Here is a 19,676-nt window from a genome sequence, read left to right as displayed (position 1 = left end):
AGCTGTCACTGATGGTTAAGAATTCTCCCTTAGTTGAGTGGCACCCTGCTGCTTCCCGGAGGATGGCACCCAGTGAAGAGGAGGGGACAATGAAGTTGGCATGCAAATGACCTCAGAGCCAGCATGCAAATGAGGAAGCCCCTCACCAAACCTAGCAAAAAACCCCTAAAACAATGAGCCAACACAAAATTGATGAATCAAAGTGATGTCTAGACGTGAGGAACAGAATCCAGAGTTCGCCAAGGCCTTTTTACCCCTCACCCTAACCTAAAAGATGTCCTGGAAAGAGGACCTCGAATGTCAAACCAAAAAGTGGGAATCTGATGGTTTTGTGAGGACAGAAGCCCCAGCTCTGCCTGCAGACAAAGCTGCATTTTCCCTCCTTCTCCGTGCCACTCCTGGGAGCAGCGGCAGTGTGAGCACAACCCATCAGTTCTTCCCACCCGAGATGATCACTTTTAATAAAGGCATTAAAAAGGAGAAAGATCTCCTGCCCTGTTTATTTTACTGCTGTCTCCCCTTGGAGGGAACTGCTGGCAGGACAGACAGACAGGAGGGTGTTCAGACATCTCTGACTCACCAGAAACTCACCAGTTTTGCTCTCCAGGGCTGGGTGGTGGCTCAGCCACAAGGAACCAATCCAGGATGGATGGACTTTGGAGAAACCTGGTCCAGTGGAAGGTCCCCAGGATGTTGGAAAAGAAATGAAATTTAGCAAAATATTTAATTATAGTGAGTTGTGTGTGAACTGGCTTGTTAAAAAGCAGTTTTGTAGCCGTTGAAAGTGTGTGTTGGGTTTTGTGTGTAACCTAGCAGGTAGTCTTAGGGATTTAATAAATAATTAAACTAGTGCAGGAAAGTAAGAATGCTAACCTGTCTGGAGGCAGCATACAATGCTCTTAGAATAAGATAAGCAGAGGATTAATGATCTTGTTTGTGAACCAAGGAATGTATCACAAGGGGTCTGTGACCAGGCAAGGGGAACGGGGAACTGTTTCCTGGAGACTTTGTTGTGAATCTCATGTATAAGAGGGAAGCACCCATACGTGAATTTGGGGGCTCGGACTTTGGGACGTGAGTCCCCCAGTTCCCCGGGCCCTTAATAAAGCACCCACAAAACTTATCCGAGTTTTGTGTCATTTATCAATCGGGCAACAAGGAGATCACCTTTAAGGTCCTTTCCAACCCAACCATTTGGGGTCACTGGTCCCTCCTGACACGCTGTGGTGTCACCCAGAGCAACACTTGCTTAAGGAGCAGTTTTTAGCATTGCTGGCTTGTGCAGCCTGGCACACAGCACAGCAGCCAGACTTTTCTGTCTGTTATGAGCTGGACCAGTGAAAAATCCAGAGATTAAAGGCCTGGATTTGGCCCCTGTTCTCCTGCATCAAAGAAGTTTCCAAGCCTCCAGGGAAAACCCCAGAACTCCTGTGAACACAGATGTTTTGCTCAGACCAGTGGGATCTACCTTGGGCAAGGGAAAGTAAATCCTGCAGGCAGACCTGAGGCTTGGAAATGGAAAAAAGACAGAAGAAACAAATGTGTGTGTGTGTGTATGGCAGAGAGAAGAGAGGGAAAGCAAATTAGATTTCTTTCTTTTATTATACAGGATTGTATGTACAAGGTCACCTCTCCCAAACAGCAGCAGCACAGTCAGTTCACAGCCAAACCTGCAGCTCATCTCTCCAGGCCTGGAGAACAGCTCAGGACAACTCAGTGCAGACCTTGCACAGCAGCTGGGCCAGGGCAGGGCAAGCACGGGGCTCCCTCCAAGCCCTCCTCAAGCAGCCCAAACTAAGAAATGCAAAGAAAACTTTGTGCTTCAAGAGCCATGCGTGCTCCAGCATGGCCCCAGGGGCAGGGCAGTGCCACCCCTGGAGCTGCTTTCCCTTCACCCTTCCAAGAGATGCTGTGGATGAGGTTGGAGCACTCAGGATCCCCCAGGTGTTGTGACAGGCCAGGGGGAAGGTGTGGACTCTGCTCTGGGTTCCAAGCACTGCTGTGTGTGGGGGATCTGGAGGGGAAGGGGCAGGCAGGACACACCAGGTGTGAGGAGTAAAGTGCTGTGTGAGGTTCAGCCCCCGGGAAAACGGGAGGAGCCCGGGAAGGACAAAGGAGAAGAACCGGAGGAGCCCGGGAAGGACAAAGAGGAGAGAACTGCTGAGGCCTCTGGGCTGTGGGGGTCCCAGGAGGAGCCCTCTGCTCCCAGCACGGGGCAGGGCACAGCAGCAGCTGGCAGCTGGGAGCAGGGGAGGCGCTGCACAGGCACAGCCACAGTGCCAGGGCATTCATTCCCTGTGCCCAGCCTCGGGCACGCTGTCACCCTGGCCATGGAGCTCAGGCAGGAGCAGAGGGGTCACACCACGCTCCTGACATGCCCTCACTGCAGCAGGAGGAGGTGTGGGCAGCCAGGGAGGGTCTCTGGCTCCAGGCTGTAGGAGTTGGGTGCTCCACATCCCTTCCAGGAGCAGCTGGTCCAAGGAAAGGGTCTCATTCCCGCCCCTCACTCTGCAGAGGGGTGCTCAGCCCTGACACGGTGGAGAATGAGGACACCAAAGCACTCAGGGTGGTGTTTGCTTGCTCTCTCCTGCTTGGGATCACTTGATTTCCTGCAGTTCCTCTCCCCTTCCCTCCTCAAGCAGCTTCCCAGAGCACAGCAGCTGCTCCAGCAGCGACTCCTTTGCACCTGGAGGTGACTGTGGACACTCAGCAGCTCATGGGGCACAGAGAGGTGGCAGGAGGTGGTTGAGCTGGAGGACAGCCCCCCACAGCCTCTGATCAACAGCACCTTCAGCACAAGAACACAAACTGTCCAGACTGAAACACTTCTCCTCCCTCAGTTAGGAAATGCTCTGGCTCTCACCTCACACAGGAAAATGTCTTTATTGGGCTGGGCTGAGCTCTCTGCTCTCCTGCAAGCAGCTCTACAACACTGCCTGGGGACACTCCTGCTCTCTGTGGTGGCTCTGGGTTGTGCAGAGCTCCTCTGCTGCCTGCAGAGCTCCAAATCCATGGCAGGGGTGGTGGGGATCTGCTGGGAGGATGAGTTTTCTTTGCCTTTGCTTTACAGATGGATGGAAGATGTCGGGCCATGTTTCTCCTTTGAATGCCAGGTAGAGATGACAGCAGCACTTCCATTCAGCTTGCCTTGCTCAACGTGCCAGGACAGGGTTCAGCCTCGTGCTTTCCTCACTCTGTTGCTCACAGCTGCAAGGAGAGAAGGGGGAGCTACAGCACTGTGCTTGAACCCCAGAGATTTGTCACTCAGGAAAGGGGGTGAAGGGCTGGCCAGTGACCCAGCTGAGCAGCCAAGCTCCATGCTAGGAAAACACAGAGGATCAGTGGGAAAGAGCCTCTCCTGAAGCAGCAACCCCCAGGCCCAAGGGGCACAGAGGGAGAGCTCTGGCTCCATCAGCAGCACGGGGCTGTACCTGGTTACTGTAGCCTGGCATCCTCCACGTCTGTGTAATGGCTGTTCTCCTGCAGGGAAAAGGGAACCACAAACAGTGAATCACCCTGTGTCCCTCCTGCCCTGCCTGGGACACCTCCCCTGTGGGCACCAGCTGGTCCCTGCTGTGGGACAGCAGTGCCAGGGTGCTCAGTGTGATGGATGAACACAGAACACACCTGGTATGGACACCTGGCAAAAACACCAACTTCCCCTGGCTCCTGATGCTGAAATGGCTCTGCCAAACAGCCCTGGGGTGTGCAATCCCCTCCAGGGCTTGGAAGTAACACCACAGAATCATTCAGATTGGAAAAGACTTCCAGGATCATCAAATCCAACCATTAACCCAGCATAGATGTTCACTCCCCAGCTGTTCCAATGCCTGACCACCCTTTCAGTGAAGAAATTTCCCTGATCTCCAATCTAAACCTCCCCTGGAACAGTTTGAGGCCATTTCCTCTCACCCTGTTTCTGTTCCCTGGAACTGCCCAGTGCTGCCAAGGTGCCTCAGTCCATGAAGGCAAATCCTGATTCTGCTGCTGAGCACAGGAACTGGTCCCAGTCTGCAGCAGAACTCATCATCCAGAATGGTAACACTCATCCAGCACTCCAAAGGCCACAATAATGGCCTTTATAATAATAATGGTGCTGAACTGCTCCCCAAGCAGGGCTTTGGAAAGCACAGCATGTGTTTGGACTGCCCTGATGGTCTTGGAAGTGTTTTCCAGCCTTTATGGTTCTCAGTGGAATTTGCTCCTGGAGCTGCTGAGCAGAGCAGAGGCACTGGGGAGTGAATGGGGTGCTCACAGTGGTGTTTAACTGTGCAGGGTGGGCATTTCAGGGATGGAAATGGATCCAGGAGCTCTCTGCAGGGACACAAGGGGCTCCAGAGGGAAAGGAAAGGGAACAGGCTCTGCCTGAGAGCCAGGGGAGGTGGCCTTGCTCAGGGCAGGCAGAGCCAGTGGCACTGGATGTGCCCTGGAATGAATGGGCTGGGATCCTCCTCCTGTGGGGGAGGACCAGGGTGACAGCCAGCTGTGACACCGTGGCAGGCACCCCCTGCACACCACTGGGGCACAGAGCCCTGGGGAACGCGCACCCCCTGGCATTTGTGGGGTGGAGCAGGGCTGGAGCAAGAAACAAAGGCTTTGGGACAGCATCCAGAGTAAGTTCTGACCCAGCTGAGCAGGGCAGGAGGCATCATTCTGGCTCCTGATGGCCAAGGACACCTGGTCAGGGATGTGAAGGTGGAGAGAAGCCTTGGCTGCAGAGCCATGGGACTGTGAATCCAAGTACACCACAGAAGGGATCAACACCAAAAGCAGGATCAGATCCCTGAACCTGAGAGAGCAGATTTGGGGCTGTTCAGGGATCTGCTTGGTAAAATTCCATGTGAGACATCTCTGGAGGCCAAGGAGGCCAGGACATCCAGATCCTGTGGTGTGAGACTTCAGTGGGCACCCAGCACCAAGCCCAAAAACTGTTTAGATGCAGACTGGGCAGATAAATGACCAAAACTGCAGGAAACCAGAAGAAAATCTGACTGCAAATCAACCACAGTGTGCTGGGCACATCAGAAGTCCTTCAGCTTTCCCTCCAGAAATGCCTCTGTGTGCAGGGATCTCCCCTTGAGCAGGGCCATCCCCCAAGACACCCCTCAGCTGACACCAGGCATTGATGGGCTGGCAGGTGTCATGTTTTGCACACATGTGACATTTAATACACAATAATCTCTGTATCCCCTACTAAGTGTAGTAAATAGTACTGACCACTAATCTGAGTTTTCCAAATGCAATTTTATGGCTCAGAACTCAATAAACTCCCTCAGCTCTGAGTCACCTCTGGCTCTTCTCCTGCAACCCCCCTGCCCCTCAGAGCCAAAGGGATTTTAGGGACCCCATGTGGGTGCCAGGGCCATGGTGACAGCCACACTGGGGTGTGGGATAAAGGAGTCACTGCAGGAACTGCTCAGTGCTGTGAGCTGTGATGAGCTCCCTGCACACACTGCCCTGACCATCCACAGCACTCAGGAGCCTGTCTGAGGCTGGCAGTGGAACATTTCTGGTCTTGATGCCACATCGGGACCAGGGAGTTCCAGAAAATAGAGATGTGAGCTGAAACAGTCATCTTTTTCTTCTCCTCTTAATGAGGACCAGCTCTTCCCAAACCACTGCCAGCAGATGTCCCTCCAGTGTTTTCTTACCCCTGCAAAGGCAGAGGAGTGCACATTTTTTGTTGACAGGCTGTGTGCTTCTTTATCATCATTAACATCAGCAAGTTTCCCTCTAATGTCTACCATCTGTTTGCCCTGATGTAATTCAAGCCTGGCCTTCCTTTTCCCGACACAGCTTGTGCCTTTCTTCTTCCCAGTGCCTGGAGTGACCTCTCCCCTCCAGCCCTGGAACAGCTCAAGGATCCTGTTCAGAGCCCTCACCCAGATGGGCAGGAGAGCCCAACCCATCTGGGAGTGTTTGGAGCTGGAGCAGTTTAAGGCTGTGGATGTGCAGTGTGGGCACCCAGGGATCAGGGGTGAGGAAGAGGAGAGGGATGCTGAGCTTCATCCTCACTTCTGCTGCCACCAGTGCTGGGCTGGGGAGGGACTGCAGCTGTTCCTGGGGCCACTCAGGGCAGGTCATGTCCTCCCACCTTGCTGCCCTCAGCCTGCATCTGGAGCTGGTCCTGTTCTCAGCAGGGTTTTGGTTTGGGATAAATGGCAGCGCAGCCAGTGTTACCACAGTGCCTGTCCTGTACCCAAACACTGGGCTCCCACCCAGATGCACACATTTGTCTCTGGGCTCACCAGGAACATCCCTGTTTGGGGCAGGACTAGGAGCAGTGGGGCTGGGGTCAGACCTTGGCTTGTGCCATGGGAAAAGTGCCTCTGGAGAGGGACTTGGCACAAGGGGAATGGCTTCATATCGCCAGGGCAGGGACAGATGGGATATTGGGAAGGAATTCCTCCCCGTGAGGGTGGGGAGGCCCTGGCACAGGGTGCCCAAAGCAGCTGTGGCTGCCTCTGGCAGTGCCCAAGGCCAGGCTGGACAGGTTTGGAGCACCCTGGGACAGTGGAAGGTGTCCCTGCCGATAGCAGGAGTGGAATGAGAAGTTCTCTAAGGTTCCTTCCAATCCAAACCCCCCTGTTACTCCATGAATGTCTGGTCAGCTGCAAGGGCACTGCAAATGCAGCTCATCTAACCCAGCCTGTCCTCGTGGTGTGTTTAAATCCATCTAAGAATCACTTGGGAGCAGAGTGGATTGGTTTAAACCACTCCTAGCTGTGAAATCAAGGATAAATGTCTGATATTCAAGAGCCAACCATGTTTCTTCAGCACCTCCACACGTGTTTGCATGGGCAGTGCTTCTGCAGGCTTGGAAGAACAACCTGTGCCAACAATCAGATTTAAATACTGCAATTTCTTTGGAGGATGGAAAAACCACTTTTCCTGTGGATGTGGCAAGTTCCAGTAAAGCTGTGTCCCCCTCCTTTGCTGCAGGGATGCATTGCCCAAGCTCCCTTACCAGTTCATCTTCACACTCCTCCCGTGCCAGCCCCTCCTCCTCGCCCTCGTCGCCGTTGAGCGGCTCCTCCGCGGTGGCCTCGGCCTCGGAGGCCGTGTCCTCCTGGGACACCTCGCTCTTGCTGCTCTCCACCTTCTTGCGGGCCTCTGTGGGGACACAGCCATGTCAGGGATGGGGAATGGGGACAGACTGAGCCTGGGCCAGGGATGGGGAATGGGGACAGACTGACCTGGGACAGGGATGGGGAACAGGGACAGACCGAGCCTGGGACAGGGATGGGGAACGGGGACAGACTGAGCCTGGGCCAGGGATGGGGAACGGGGACAGACTGAGCCTGGGACAGGGATGGGGAAGGGGGACAGACTGAGCCTGGGCCAGGGATGGGGAATGGGGACAGACTGAGCCTGGGACAGGGATGGGGACAGACTGAGCCTGGGCCAGGGATGGGAAACGAGGACACAGCCTGAACCACAGAGCCAGGGCTGGTAATGGGGACACAGCCTGACCCTGGGCCAGGGATGGGAAACGAGGACACAGCCTGACCCTGGGCCAGGGATGGCAGCTGGGGACACAGCCTGACCCCCAGGCCAGAGAACCCCACATCCACTGGGATGGGGGGGAAATAATAATGGTGGGAATGCTTCCTGCCATGGGGGGGTCTGCTGATTTTAAGCAGGCAGCCTGGGACACTGTGGAGAGGGCAGAGAAGGTTCTAGATCCCCCAGCAGGATGGTGGGAGCCAGGGACAGGGATAGTATAGGGACAGGGACAAGGATAGGATAGGGGGGATAGGAATAGGGATAGGGTGGGGATAAGAATAGGATAGGGATTGGGACAGGGATATGGATGGGACAGTGATAGGAAAAGGGATAGGAAAGGGTAAGATAGGATATGGGATAGGAGAGGATAAAATAGAAATAGGATAGGAAATTAATAGGAAAGGAAAGGAAAGGAAAGGAAAGGAAAGGAAAGGAAAGGAAAGGAAAGGAAAGGAAAGGAAAGGAAAGGAAAGGAAAGGAAAGGAAAGGAAAGGAAAGGAAAGGAAAGGAAAGGAAAGGAAAGGAAAGGAAAGGAAAGGAAAGGAAAGGAAAGGAAAGGAAAGGAAAGGAAAGGAAAGGAAAGGAAAGGAAAGGAAAGGAAAGGGGAAAAGGAAAAGGATAATGATAGCATATGACAGAGTAAAATAGAATAGTAGAACAAAAAATGCAAGCTAAAAAAAAAAGACAAAACAAAAAAATCCTCATAATTTCAAACCCCAACTCTGCAATTTCAGGAATTTTGGTGTGTAATTTTGGCCTGTGATTCTGCCCTGGAACCTGGGGGTTGACACTTCCCTGTCAGAGCCTGGAGGAATGTGTGATGCCCAAGGCCAGCCCTGAGGCATCCCCAGCCCTACTGACCTGCAGAGAGCTTCTGCTCCTCAGCAATCTGCTCCAGCCGGCCCAGGAGGGCGTCGATGTTGGATTTGATCTGTGTCAGCTCCGTTTTGATTGTCTGCAGCTCGCTGCTCTTCACTGGGGGGAGGAAGGAAGGACAGGAAGGCACTCAGCACCCTGCAGAGCAATCCCACCCCACACCCTGCCCAGGGCAGCTCCCTCAGCAGGCAGGAAAATCAGGGAGAAGCCCAGGCTGGGAACTGGCAGGGAAGCTGCTCCCAAAAGAGCCTGGAGTGCTGTGTGCAGGCAGGCTGCAGAGCCTGACCCCAGGCTGTACCTGCACTACAGCTCCTCCAGAACTTCACACTAATGTTTACACTAAAAATTTCTGAAAGCAAATCAAATCATATCAAATCAGATCCTTTACCTTCGTGAAACACCCCTGGAACCCCAAGGAGTAAAGCTCCTGGGTTCTGTGAAATTGGATTTTTACGTTAATTTTAAATACATGGGAAGAAATCAGTCTAAAACTTGAAAAACGTTTCTCCCTACCACTTCCTATCTTATTGTATAAGAATCAAAATTTTCAGTACAATTACACTTCTGGCAGCCTTTCTAAATCCAGTAATGCAGCTGCCATCAGGAATGTTTTTAGTTTATAAAGCCTTTTAGTGGCTGGAGTAGAATATATAAGCACTTGTACTCCACAATAAATTTGGATTCTTTACCCAATGTGAAAAATGCGTATTTTATGACTGGCTTTTTGCAAATACTAAAATTAATATTATATGTGTTATGTTAGAAAGTAATGCTGTATTAATTTTCTTAAGTCATGTGTTAAATATAATTTTACGTTATAAGTTATAACATAAGGTTAAAATAGAAATTATGCTATGTAGGATATTTTTTTCCCTAAAGAAAGGACTCTCACTGAGATAGCAGCCACAGGACACCTAAATCTTTCAGAGAAAAAGAATTTATTGCTCTCTTATCAGAAGAAATGAACTTCTTCCTGCCTTGCTCAGCCCTGAAGACACCATCAGGATTAGGTGGAAGAAGTTGACACTGACCAGACAGAATCCTGTGTTTGAATGGAATTTATGCATCATGTATGAGGTGTATGAATATGCAACAGGTTATTACTTTTAAGGGTTAATCCTCTGTTAATGTGTGTCCTTTTTCAGGCTTATTTTGCCCAGAAAAAGGTACCCGGACTGTCAGTAACTCTTTGTTTCTATTGTCTCATGCTGTCCTAATCCTAATTGTCCAAAGTTTTTATAACTCTAATTACATTGCTATTTTTATAATCATTTTACTACTATTAAACTATTAAACTTTTAAAATTCTAAAAACAGATGACTGACGTTTTTCACAACCAGAACATTGAATCCCTGTCTCATCGCCTTCCCCAGGTGCACCCCACAACTGGGCTGCTGTTCCCAGCCATTCTGAGGTGGTTTTGGGAGCTCCCCATGAAACCTGAACCTTTCAGTGGCTGGAACACAATTTATAAGCAGTTGTACCCCACAATAAATTCGGATTCTTTGACTAGCACACTGAACCCCCCTCTCATCGCCGACACCACACCTTCCCCAGGTGCACCCCACAACTGGGCTGCTGTTCCCAGCCATTCTGAGGTGGTTTTGGGAACTTCCCATGAAGCCTGAGCCTTTTAGGGGCTGGAATAGAATATACAAGCAGCTTTACCACACAATAAATTCGGATTCTTTGACCAGCCTGCATCCCCTCTCTCTCTGTCCATCTCTTGACACCGCGCCTTCCCCAGGTGTACCCCCACAGCGGTGCTGCTGTTTCCAGCCATTGTGAGGTGGTTTTGGGAGCTCCCTGTGAAACCTGAGCCTTGTAGTGGCTGGAGTAGAATATATAAGCAGCTGTACCCCACAATAAATTCGGATTCTTTGACCAGCACACCGAATCCCCATCTCATCGCCTTCCCTATGTGCATCCCCACAGGGGAGCTGCTGTTCCCAGCCGTTCTGAGGCGTTTTTGGAGCTCCCCGCGCTGTCCCCAGCCCTGGCCCACACTCACACTTGATCTTGGCCGAGCTGTTGGCGATGGCCGACCTGGCGAACAGCTTGACGGGCAGCGAGGCCTTGACGCGCCGCACCAGCGGGATGGAGACGCGCGGCCGCTTCACGGGCACCACCCGCGGCACCGGCGACACCCGGCCCCGGTACTCGAAAATCCTGAGGGGAAACCAGAGGAGGGGAGGCGACTGGGGCCGGGGCAGCCCTGCCGAGCGGTGTCCCAGCCTTGCCGAGCGCTGCCCCGGCCCCGCCGAGCGGCCATTCCAGGGATAGGGGCCATGGGATGGCACCCCACAGGCTGGGCTGGACACCCTGACCCCAAATCCCTCCTGCCCCCAAACCCCTCCCGCTCTCAAATCCTTCCTGCACCCAAACCCCTCCTGCCCCTAAATCCCTCCTTGCACTCAAATCCTCTCTCCCCCCAACCCCCCCCCGGCCCCAAATCCCTTCAGCTCCCAAACCCCTCCTTGCACCCAAAACCTCTCCTGTCCCTAAATCCCTCATTTCACCCAAACCCCCCCTGCCCCCAAACCCTTCCTGCATCCAAATGCCCCCTGCCCCCAAATCTCCCCTGCACCCAAACCCCTCCTGCCCCCCTGAGAGAAATAGCAGATTTGTCTTTCCAAACAAGCTGTGGGTTTGCTGGTAGATAAAACCAGCACTGGGAGATAAAAGAAACAATGGGAAGGATTCCACTGATTGATGAATGGAAAAAGATATTTGCCTTTACAAATAAACTGTAGGTTTGCTGATAAATGAAATTGGATATTGAAAGATGAAAGAAACAATGGGGAAGAAAACCCCCTGAATTTTATAAGAATTAAAAATCAAAAGGGAGGGTTATACATTAGAGGGAAATCTCTGTTATCAGGCAATTTGGGAAGTCTGAACCTCCCAAGTACCACAGGCAATGGAGAAAGAGAGAAGGGAAATGTGGCTGGGAAATTGGGATAAAAAGGAGGCTGAGTCCTCCAAAAATTAGAGAGATCCCAGGGAATGCCCCATGGCCTCTCCCTTTATTGGAATAAAGTAAAATGATTCCTCTGTCTCCTTTTTGGATATGAACCTCTGATGTTTGTGGATTAATTTTCCAAACACCCCAAATCCCTCCTGCCCCCACCCCACAGAGCCCCTCAGGCTGGGTCTCACCTGTCGTAGAAGTCGTCTCTGTAATAGTCATAGTCGAAGTCGTAGCCACTGCAGAGACAGTCAGGGTTAATTAGTGCTGGTAATTCATTATTGCTGCTCCCTCACTGCCTGCTGGGCCATCGAGGACGAAGAACTGGATCCCGTGCATGAGGGACCCTCCTGGCTGCAGGGAGGAAGACTGGGGGGCTGAAGGCAGAGGAGGGTGGTGTGGCCAGAGGGTGTTAACCTGCTTATCTCAAGGAGGAGCAAGAAGATGTGTGTGGAGAAAAGTTGGGGATATTTATTGATTTAACTTCTCTCCCCCCAGGCAGACAATGCCCACGTCCTGCTTTCTTAAGCTTGAGATGCATTTTAACCCAACGCAGGAGCACTGTCCACTCCCTGGACACCCAGTAACACTTTCCCCCTTGCTGCAGCTGCATTTTTACCCAAAGCAGAAGCATTCCCCACTCCCTGGACACCCAGTAACACTTTCCCCCTTGCTGCAGCTGCATTTTTACCCAAAGCAGAAGCATTCCCCACTCCCTGGACACCCAGTAACACTTTCCCCCTTGCTGCAGCTGCATTTTTACCCAAAGCAGAAGCGTTCCCCACTCCCTGGACACCCAGTAACACTTTCCCCCTTGCTGCAGCTGCATTTTAACCCAAAGCAGAAGCATTCCCCACTCCCTGGACACCAACACTTTCCCCCTTGCTGCAGCTGGTGTTTCACAAGGCAGCACAAATCAGGAGGTTTCACCCAACACACTGGGAGCAGCTGCCCCAGCTGAACCCAGCACCCTTCTCTGGCGTGCTAAGCTCATTAACACACAATTAACACTCAATTAATGGCTAATTCAGACGTGGTGCTGGTGGTCTCCCCTCTGCTCTGCACAAACAGAATGCAGCCCTAAAAACCAAAGCCTGTCCTGCCTCCTGGAAATGGCTGAAAAGAATGAGAGATGGATGGGGAGAGGGAAGGGCCGAGCAGAGGGACAGGGGACAGGGCAGGATGAGCCCCGGGAGTGCAGCTGAGAGTTCATCTGGGCTCCTGCATCTCTGACAATGGCAACAACAACAACGTGGCTGACTGGGCTGGCTGGTGGGAAGTGTGGCTGGGACCAGGAATCCCAGGAGCTCTGTCCTGCCTGTTGTGGCACTGTGCTTCCCAGCCAGGGCTCAGTTTCAGTAACTGACTGTGTGAAAAGTGCCTACTGTATGGTTCTACACAGATATTTACTATATGTATTATGTTGTATTGGTTAGTAGTGCTGTATTAACATTTTAATAGTATGGTAAATGTAGTTTTGTACTTAAAAGATAACTTTTGTAGTTAAAATAGGAACTATGTATGTGGGATTTTTTTTTGAGAAAGGAGGTACTTGCACCAGATGGCAGCTACAGGACACCTAAATCTTTCAGAGAAAGAGAATTTAAAGCTCCATTTTCAGAAGAAACAAACTCCTTCCTGCCTTGCTCAGCCATGAAGATGCTGTTAGGATTAAGAGGAAAAAGCTGACGCTGACCAGACAGAATCCTGTGTTTGAATGGAGTTTATGCATCATGTATGAGGTGTATGAATATGCAACAGGCTGTTGCTTTTAAGGGTTAATCCTCTGTTAATGTGTGTCCTTTTTTGGGCTCATGCTGTCCAGAAAAAGGTACCTGGACTGTCCATAACTCTTTGTTTCTATTGTCTCATATTGTCCTAAATTCTAATTGTCCAAAATTTTTATTACTCTAATTACATTGCTATTTTTAAAACCATTTAATTACTATTAAACTTTTAACATTTTAAAACCAAGTGATTGGTGTTTTTCACAGGCTGGTTTCTGAAAGATCATTTTTTCCACCCTCCTTGAGTTCCCCAGATGCCTGTGGCAGCATCTGGAGACCCAGCCTGTGCAGAGAGGGGACCTCAGCATGGCTGGATACACCAGAGCTGCTTTGGGGCCAAGGAGTTGGTGCCAGGGTTAAGGACAAGGAGGTGGCACCTCCTGCCCTGGGGACTTCAGTGAGGAGATATTCCATAAATGCCTTATCCCTGAGCAGCTGCTGCCTGTGCCATTGCATGGGATGGGCACTGCAGGGTCTCACTGCTGGGGAGATGTGACTGTGGAGGTGTGATCACCACAGCCCTCCCAGATGCCACTGCATGGTGCAAAAGAACCTTTTCTGACAGATGAATTCCAGATTCTTTTCAGGCCCTCCCCTTCTGAGCTGAGTTGTAGCCAACATTCCTGCTGGGCTCAGAGGAGACAGGAACATCCCACAGCCTCTGTCCCAACCTCTGCCTCATCTGTGTTTGTTTATTCCCTCTCTGGATTGAAAGGGAAAGGCAATTCCTGGCAGGGCAGCTGTTGCTGGAATGAACCCAGCTGTTTGTGGGGCTGAGGGGATGGAGATCACACAATGAGGCACTGCCACGGAGCTTTTCATGATGGGTAACTGGATTTTTGTTCTAACCCCAAGGTGAAACCTGGAGATACAAAAACCCTCCAAGAAAATAGCTCCCCTCAGCCTGCCAATTCACTTTGATCACTGAGGATGTTTGACTCCAGGTTTGTTTGAATCCAATAAATACAAAATACCATCAAAAATAGGAAGCCATTTGAAAGGAAAATTGAAGTAGGATGCTTCTAGGCTGTTACACTCTCCCTCTTCAATTTTTTCCCTCTCCTTAGATGCAACTCAAATGAAATTGCTGCAATTTTGTAATATTTTCAATCCTGACAGGCTCTGGTGAAGTGCTTCTGGCTCTCTCCAGCACAGCCAGTGTTATCCCCAGTCCCAGGCAAAAGCCAGTGGGATCTCCCTGTGGCTCCAGGGCTCCCAGTGGGATGAAGCAGAGCCTTCATCCACAGCACAAACTCTCTCTGATATCCTGGGTTTTAAGTTTTTTTGTTCTGTTTTGTGTGCAGCTTTTAGCTTTATATTAACGTTACTGGGATCTTTTCACAGGGTGGTGGAGACAAAACAATTCTATAGGAATGGGGATAAACTGATACCATTGCTTTTTTCTGTTCTGTTTGGTGTGCAGCCTTTAGCTTTATATTAATGTTACTGGGATCTTTTCACAAACAATCCTATTCTAGCTGCAGACTCAAGGACAATCTCTGCAAACTTCAGGCCCAAAGCATCAACAATGTGAGAAGAGGAGGGCAGGCAAGCAAGCAAGGAGGATGAAACTTCATCATTTGAAGCTAATAATTGGAGAATTCACTACTAAAACTTATAAAAATGTGAGATCTCATGGCCAAGCTCTCTTTTGTTTCCATCTTGGAGCCATCCAGGTTCTGCCAGGGTGTGGCCTTTGCAGGCTATTCAATAAATCTCCACTTGATTGCTCTGAACTCCATCCAGCCTCTGTTCCAGCTCCCTGAGGCATCACCTCCACAAGGAGCTGCTCCTGCTGGGCAGCTCTCTGTGGCATGGAGACCATGAGGCAGCTTTGGAGAATTTGTTCATAAAGAACACAAAGCTTGGAGATGTTGGGCAAAATTCTGAGACACTCAAATTCCTTTTTCCTGACCCCAATTTACACTCAAGGTCTGAGCCAGCTTCTCCTCCAAGCCTTTGCTCCCTGGCAGAGCTGTGGGATCAGCACATGGGCAGCTCCATGGGGCTGTGAGGATGGAGAGAAGCTGCAGCCCCAGCACACAGCAGTGCCCTGCTGCTGCCAGCACTGCCCTGGGCACAGCCTGGCACCTGGGAACAAGGGATGCAGCCCTGAATGGGGTGGGCACCTCCATCTCCAGCACTGACCCTGCCCTGAGGTGTTTGGGCACCTCTGCCCTGCTCCTGGGCTTGGCTCCAGCACCAATGGGATGAAGCTCAGCCTCAAGTATCTGTAGATCCCACCTGGAGAAGGTTGGAGAAGAGCTGGAGAAGGACAGAGATGCTCAGGAGCCCAGGTGAAGCCTCTTCCCAGAGCAGTCAATCTGCTGGGTGAAATGCCAATGAGCCCTGGTGATGTTACTGCTCTGTGTTATTGCCCATTTCCATGGGATGTGGAACAGAGCTGGGCATGCCTGTGTTCTCCTGGTGGGAATCACTCCTGGCACATCTGCAGGACATCCCAGAGGCACTGAGGGGGGCACACCATGCCTGCACTGCAGGGCAGGGGCCCCAGAACATCTCTGGGTGCAAAACCACCCCAAGGGTGAGGGCTTCTCCTGCCCTGCCCCTGGATCTTTAGGGGATTGGGAGACATTTCCACCCTTTCAAGAGGAATTATCCCAAGGAGCTGGTCCTGACCTCCCAAAACATGAACCCAGGCTCTGCAGGGCTGCTTGGATTCCTGCTGACTGTGGGGCAGCCCTCAAGGAAGGCAGGAGGCTGGAATGAGGGATTTGGGCAGCTTGTGGCTGTGTGACCCTGCTCTAACTCAGCAGTCACTCACAGATTAACAGATGATGCAGGGAGGCAGGGCTGGATGGTTTTAGCAGCACCCCTGGAATCCCCTAGCAGCATCCCTCAGGCTTTGAGCACAAGGCAGGTCTGCCAGGATGAATCCAGGACAAAAGCTGGTGAAAGGGAGAGCTTTTAGGGGTGATTGATCCTGAAAATTCCACTGCACGTAGGATAAACCATCCTGAGGCTGAGGGATCATTCCTCAGTGACCTGACAGCTCTGTCTTTGTGTACAGGAATAGTTTTTGCTGTTTTTCAATCAGCTGGTGACATTGCAGAATAAAGCAGGGACAACCAGAGTGAAAGGCTGGAGAGCAGGAAGGCTTCAAGGAACACCCTGCTTCCACCTCCTGATGCATTGCCTCTGCTCTGCTGGCCTTTAGCAATCCAACATTCCACTGCCTCAGGTTCAAAATGCAGCTGTTGATAACTGAGGGGTGATTGTTTGCATGTGCTGCCTCTCCATCACATTTGTGGGGCCACTTCTGAGCCTGGAGCTGAAGAGCAAATGTGCATTTGAGCATCTGTGCTTTAATTCCTGCCTGGTATTGCTGATCATGAGTGCCATGGTGAGCTCAGCTCAGCTCCCACCCTTCTGTCATGGCATTACTGCAGTGGAAAGCTGCTTGGAAAATGTGGCACTGATCAAACACATCTTGTGGAGCTGTGTGAGACCCCTTCCTCCTGCACACAGCCAGGGCAGGGGGAAATAAAGGAATGTGGGATGAAGCCTGGCATTCCCAAAGTGCTGGGGCTGCTCTGGGCTGGGACATCAGTGCTCACCTCCCCCTCTGCCCCGGGGCTGCTCTCAGCCCTGTCCAAGTGCATTTGGCACTGGGATGTCACTGCCCCAGCACCAGGGCCTGGCAGGGGTGTTTGGAGAGGGGCTGACACCAGCTCTGGGTGTAGCAGGGCATGGATGCCAGGGCTCATGGGCTGTGACATCAGTCAGCAGTGCTTTGTCCCTGCCACCACTTCAGACACCCTCCTGGGGCCACTGAGCTGCAGACAGACACCCAGCAGCTCTTGCTTGGGCTGTCCTCTCTGTCCTTGTGGCCATGGAGCAGCTTCAGCCCCAGCTCTGCAGGGCAGGGCAGGGATTTGTGCCTCCAAAAGCCCGGAGTGGCACTGGCAGAGCCACCTTCCCTTCCCAGCCAGCTGACAGCACCTGGGTGGCATCTCTGGCACTGACCTGAATGTGGCCCCAAATGCCCCAGGAAATCCTGTCCAGACATTTGCTGTGCAGGCAAAAAAAAGTGTTGTCAGAAGGGAGATTTGGAGATTTTGGAGGGGCAGTGAGTGACTCCCTGGGGACACAGTGACAGCAGGGTCTGTGGGGATGGCCAGGGTGCCAGGCAGGAGCATCCAGGATCAGCCCTGTGCAAAGGAATGCTCTGGGAAGTGCCAGAGGGAGGGAGGGAGCTCCAGAGCTGGGGGAGAGCAGTGATGGCAGCAAGGCTCTGTAGGAAGTGAAGGTGCCTCGTGTGGAGACACCTGAGAAAACTGATGGTGGCACAAGCCTGGGTGGAGGTGGATGGGAACCTACATCCCCAAGGATTTCTGTTTAACACCTGGACACACACCTAGGCTTGTGGATAGGTAAAAATGTCACAGCTGCTGCTTTCTGTATGTTCAAAGTGGAATTTTCCTTGCCTTGCCTTCCCCTCAACCCTCCCATGCAGACTTGGAATGAGGCAAAGCAAAAGCCAGCCTTTGGAAAAATCCTCTGCTCTGTTTAACATGGCACTTCTATAAATTACAGTGCTGTGATTTTTTGAAGTCTAACATTTAGCAAAATTGATGGTGGTTTGGGAAGCTGTAAGCACAGCTCGCTGCAAACCTGGGATCCCTGTTTTCCAGGAGATATCCTAAATTCTGCCAGTCCAGATGGCAAAGTTTTAATCTGACAGCCAGTTTGGGATGAAATATTGCTGGGAACAGGAGCAGTGCAGTTCTCTGGCCCATATTTTAGCATTTCCATATTTGTGGGAGAGAGCAAACATCTCTCTCAGCAGTCTGAAGTCTGAAATATTGGTCATTGCAGAGGAAGGGATTAGTGCTGCAGGCAGGGCTGAGCAGTAAATGAAAAGCTCGTTAGTGCAAGATGTATGGAAGGAGCTGATGTGTGTGATGGCCCCAGCCCCACGTGAGCAGCCCACAGTGGAGCTGAACTGCAGGATTGGTGTCAGCTCTGCTCCCACCTCCCTCCCCTCAGGTGGAATCCCCTGGGAGCCCAGAGAGCCACATTGATGAAGATTGCAAAGCAAGATGTTTTCCATTACCATCTGCATGGCAGACTATCTTTGTCAAGTGGGCAGTTTGCCTTATCTCTCTCTCAGTGATCACAATCACTCCTCCCTCGGGAGGGGACATTGCTGATAACAGCTATTGAATGTCCCTGCATGGCTGATAAGAACTACAGCATCCCATTGGGAGATGTGAGCCCAGAGGGAGGAGCCAAGCATTCCTACCCGGATATAATCCAGAGGTTCTGAGACACCAGCACGGCTTCTCCACTGGATTCCCCAGAGGAACAGCAGCTGCCTCTCCTTCCACTGGATCTTCAGAGGAAGAGACTGCACCTTTCTACAGGATCCCTGCTCCAACAGAACCAGCCCTGACACTGCAGGAGGGCTGAGCCACAATTCCAATGGGACTGCTGCCAACACCCTGACCCACAGGGTGTCAGGCTGGGTTCTGACTCTGGCAGTGTTGTTCTAGTTTACTGCACTGTTTATTTTATCCTTTATTTTTTTCTTCCCTATTAAAGAACTGTTATTTCCTGTTCCCTTATTTTTGCCTGAGAACCCCTTAATTTAAAATTCATAGCAATTGGGAGGGGTGGGGAGGGTTTACATTCTCTATTTCAGGGGAGGCTCCTGCCTTCCTTAGCAGACTCCTGTCTTTCCCAACCAAGACACATGGCCTATGAGGGCCCAAAGGATGGGAGGAGAAATGTGCCTGAAAGCTGCACAGGGGGAGCTTGGCTGAGAGGCTCCTGGAAGGAACCTGGGGATCCCTGTGGGTGGTGGGAGGCTGCTGGGGCTCTGGCTGTGCCAGAGCTGCATTTTCCAACCAGAATTTGCCATTCCACACCACACCAGTGCAGGACCATGTGGCGGAGTCTGAATCACAAGGTTCTCTTCACCCTTCACACTTTGTTCTTATTTTTCTGGAAAGATCTCCAGTTCTCTCATTATTTCCCTTTTTGCTACACCCACCTATAACCCCAATACTGATTTTAGTCTTTTCCTCCCAACCTCACATCTTCCAACTCCTTACTCAGCCCCTCGGTATCCTCACCATGAGACTGGCATCAAAATCATGACAATTTATGAATAAAGCACATTTGGAGACCTTGTTATTTGGTTCTGGGCACTCCTGATAGACCTTTTCAAGTTTCCCCTTCTGCAACCACAAGCAAGAACTTAATGAGTTTCTCCTGCATTCCTCTGACTCCAGAGTCTGAAGCTTAAATGAAAATCTTCACCTCTTGTGGAAATGATGATAAATTCCCTCAAGCTGAGGGCTCACTGGCATCTGTAACACACCCCATGTGCCACAGACCTCTCCATGTCCCACCTGCCCCTCCTGTTCCCTTGATCCCTGGGCTGTGCTCCTCAGAACAGGCTCCCCTGGGACTTCCCCCAGCCACCTTCTTGGTTCACCTCCATTTGGCACCCCAAGGGCTTCCCACTTTCCTCCCTTCTCCTCTTTCCCTACATGATCCCTGCTCCCTGTTTT

The 19,676-nt window shown here is 51.4% G+C and overlaps 1 protein-coding gene across 2 annotated transcripts in view; it reads right to left on the bottom strand.

Moving 5' to 3' along the window:
• Positions 1-1,591: 1,591 nt before the first annotated feature.
• Positions 1,592-19,676, bottom strand: part of RALY (RALY heterogeneous nuclear ribonucleoprotein) — a 138,727-nt gene continuing 120,642 nt past the window's right edge. For both annotated transcript variants that reach the window (XM_058036132.1, XM_058036131.1), the window contains 6 exons: positions 11,542-11,589; positions 10,394-10,551; positions 8,368-8,481; positions 6,968-7,113; positions 3,432-3,480; positions 1,592-3,207 (listed from right to left, as the gene is read on the bottom strand). In XM_058036132.1, coding sequence (XP_057892115.1) covers positions 3,436-3,480; positions 6,968-7,113; positions 8,368-8,481; positions 10,394-10,551; positions 11,542-11,589 — 511 coding nt within the window. In that variant the 3' untranslated portion in view covers positions 1,592-3,207; positions 3,432-3,435. The remainder of the gene's footprint in view (positions 3,208-3,431; positions 3,481-6,967; positions 7,114-8,367; positions 8,482-10,393; positions 10,552-11,541; positions 11,590-19,676) is intronic.

The sequence above is a fragment of the Melospiza georgiana genome, chromosome 17 (genome assembly GCF_028018845.1).
Source record: "Melospiza georgiana isolate bMelGeo1 chromosome 17, bMelGeo1.pri, whole genome shotgun sequence".
NCBI classification, from domain to species: domain Eukaryota; kingdom Metazoa; phylum Chordata; class Aves; order Passeriformes; family Passerellidae; genus Melospiza; species Melospiza georgiana.
Note: the sequence above shows the minus strand (reverse complement) of the source record. Positions and strands in the feature narration are given on the sequence as shown.